Here is a 1,994-nt window from a genome sequence, read left to right on the forward strand (position 1 = left end):
CCTTTGCTGGGGGGGGGGCGAACGAGGTGGGCCGGCTGGCGTGGGGGTGGGAGGGGGCGAGCGCAGGCGTTGAGGCGGTGGGGTCCTCCGGCCGGGGTCCTTTTCCCAGGTCCCCGTGCTGCCCTTCCTTCTGCGGGAATCGGGAGGGGGGGCTCGCGGCTCCAGGCAGGGGAGAGGGCTGGCGCTCAGCCCCCCCCCCCGGCCTAGAACATGCCCCGCCCGTCCCACTCCACCAGGTATTGGACGGTGCCGTCCGTGGCGATGCGACGGGCCAGGATGCGGACGGCCTCCCCCCGCGCCAGCCGGCCCATCACCCCGAAGTAGCTGGTGCTGGCTGGGGCGCAGAGAGAGGGGGGCACGGTGGGGGGCAGGGGAGGGGGCGCGGCTTGGCGTTTGAGGGGGGGCGCTGGGCAGGGCAGGAAGGCGGGGGCAGGACGCTCCGGGCTCTGCTGCTCTGCGGCGGGCGTGGCTGCCACGCAGAAGTCAAGGGGGGGCTCATCGCTCCTGCTGTAAGAGAAGAGGGGGCGCTTAGTGCCGGCCCCTCCCCCAGGCCAAGAACCCCCCCCCTCCGCCACCGAGGGCCAATGGTGTGGCCCCTGACGGGCAGAGCCCACCCCCACTTGGAGATCTACCAGCCTGGAAGAGAAGGAGAACGGTGTGGGGGGGGTCTGGCTGATCTCTGATCTACCTCGGAGTCCCATCAGCCGTTGGGGTGCGTCCCGTCCGGAACACGGGTGGCCCAGCTCCACAGCCATCCTGTGGCAGCTTCAGTGCCTGCGTGGCATTGCCAGGACTGGAGCAAGTGGCGGTGGGTACCCCAGCTGCTTTCGGGACCTTCCTGCCCAGATGGACTTGGGGACACCGGCCCTGGGGAGGGTCACCTAGCCGCCTCAGCCCAGGGACCCTTTGCGGGCTTCTCCAGAGAGGAAGCCAGTGTGAGGATTGGGCCCCTTGTGAAGGGGCCCAAAGCCTCGGGCCCTGCACCCCTGGGAAAAGCTAGTTCTGCACCCCCCTTGATGCACAGAGGCGGCAAGGGTGGCCCCACGGGAGGCACAGAAGCTCCAGTGGGTTGCCCACACACACTTGGCCCATTGGGGCTCCTGCCCAGCCTGTTAGCTTCCTTCTATGAGGGGGGGGTGTCTTTGCCCATCGCCCGTGATGCCAGCCGATCTCGGGAACAGAGACCAACAGCCGGCCGTCTGTCAGACCAGCCACAAAGAATCATTGGGGGGGGGTCGCCTGAGTGGGGAAGGGGCTCTGCCAATCGGTCTCCCACCACGGCAGCAGGGGCCCGACACCCATCGGAGAACCTCAGCTGTGGCTGGAAGCACCAGCCACGGGAGGTGCCAGATGCCCCCTCCCCAGTGGAATCCGATGCCTGGCACCGGAGGGACGCCGCGGGGAGCCCCACGCCGCTCTGTGCCGCCCTGCTCACCTCAAGGTCCCTGCGGTGTTGGCCGAGGGATGGAAGGAGGCGAACATCCGGATCGGGGTGCTGCGGGGGGGGGGGGAGGGAGAGAGAGAGCAGAGCGTCAAGAGGGAGCCGGCCTGGTGAAGGCCGCCCGCCCTCTGCGCCCCCTGAACGCAGCCTCACCTGTCCTGGCAACGGGCGTCCGTGCGGCGGAAGTTGTAGCTGCTGCAGGCGCCGCCGTAGCCGCCGTAGCTCTCGTTAGGGCTGACCGGAGGGCTCTGCGCCAGCTCCTGCGAGAAAGGAGGGGCCCATGAGGGGCAGCCGGGGGCCAGCACCGACCCTCCCCCGTCCTCACACCCCCCCTCCGCTTACCTGAGTGAGGGCCCTGCTCAGCCGCTCCCTCTCCCTGGCGCTGCGCTGCTCCGTGCTGGAGGCTGCCCCCGGGGCCCTCGGGCGATGGCGCCTGTCTCTCCTGGGCTGCGGCCCCGACCCACACCTGCCCTGCCCTGAAAGCAAGCTGTAAGGGGCCCTCCTTATCTGTGCAGCATGGAGGGGGGGCTGGGGGGGAAGGAGCTGGGAGGGC

General features: G+C 69.9%; 1 protein-coding gene across 1 annotated transcript in view; it reads right to left on the minus strand.

Annotated features, from left to right (window-relative positions):
* Nucleotides 1-203: 203 nt before the first annotated feature.
* The window catches only part of PHF1 (PHD finger protein 1), an 8,210-nt gene continuing 6,419 nt past the window's right edge, over nt 204-1,994 (minus strand). The window contains exons 11-14 of the mRNA XM_029285855.1: nt 1,784-1,907; nt 1,595-1,701; nt 1,436-1,495; nt 204-504 (exon numbers count right to left, since the gene is read on the minus strand). Coding sequence (XP_029141688.1) covers nt 204-504; nt 1,436-1,495; nt 1,595-1,701; nt 1,784-1,907 — 592 coding nt within the window. The remainder of the gene's footprint in view (nt 505-1,435; nt 1,496-1,594; nt 1,702-1,783; nt 1,908-1,994) is intronic.

The sequence above is a fragment of the Protobothrops mucrosquamatus genome, unplaced genomic scaffold (genome assembly GCF_001527695.2).
Source record: "Protobothrops mucrosquamatus isolate PMUCROS unplaced genomic scaffold, P.Mucros_1.0 scaffold2354, whole genome shotgun sequence".
Lineage (NCBI taxonomy): Eukaryota > Metazoa > Chordata > Lepidosauria > Squamata > Viperidae > Protobothrops > Protobothrops mucrosquamatus.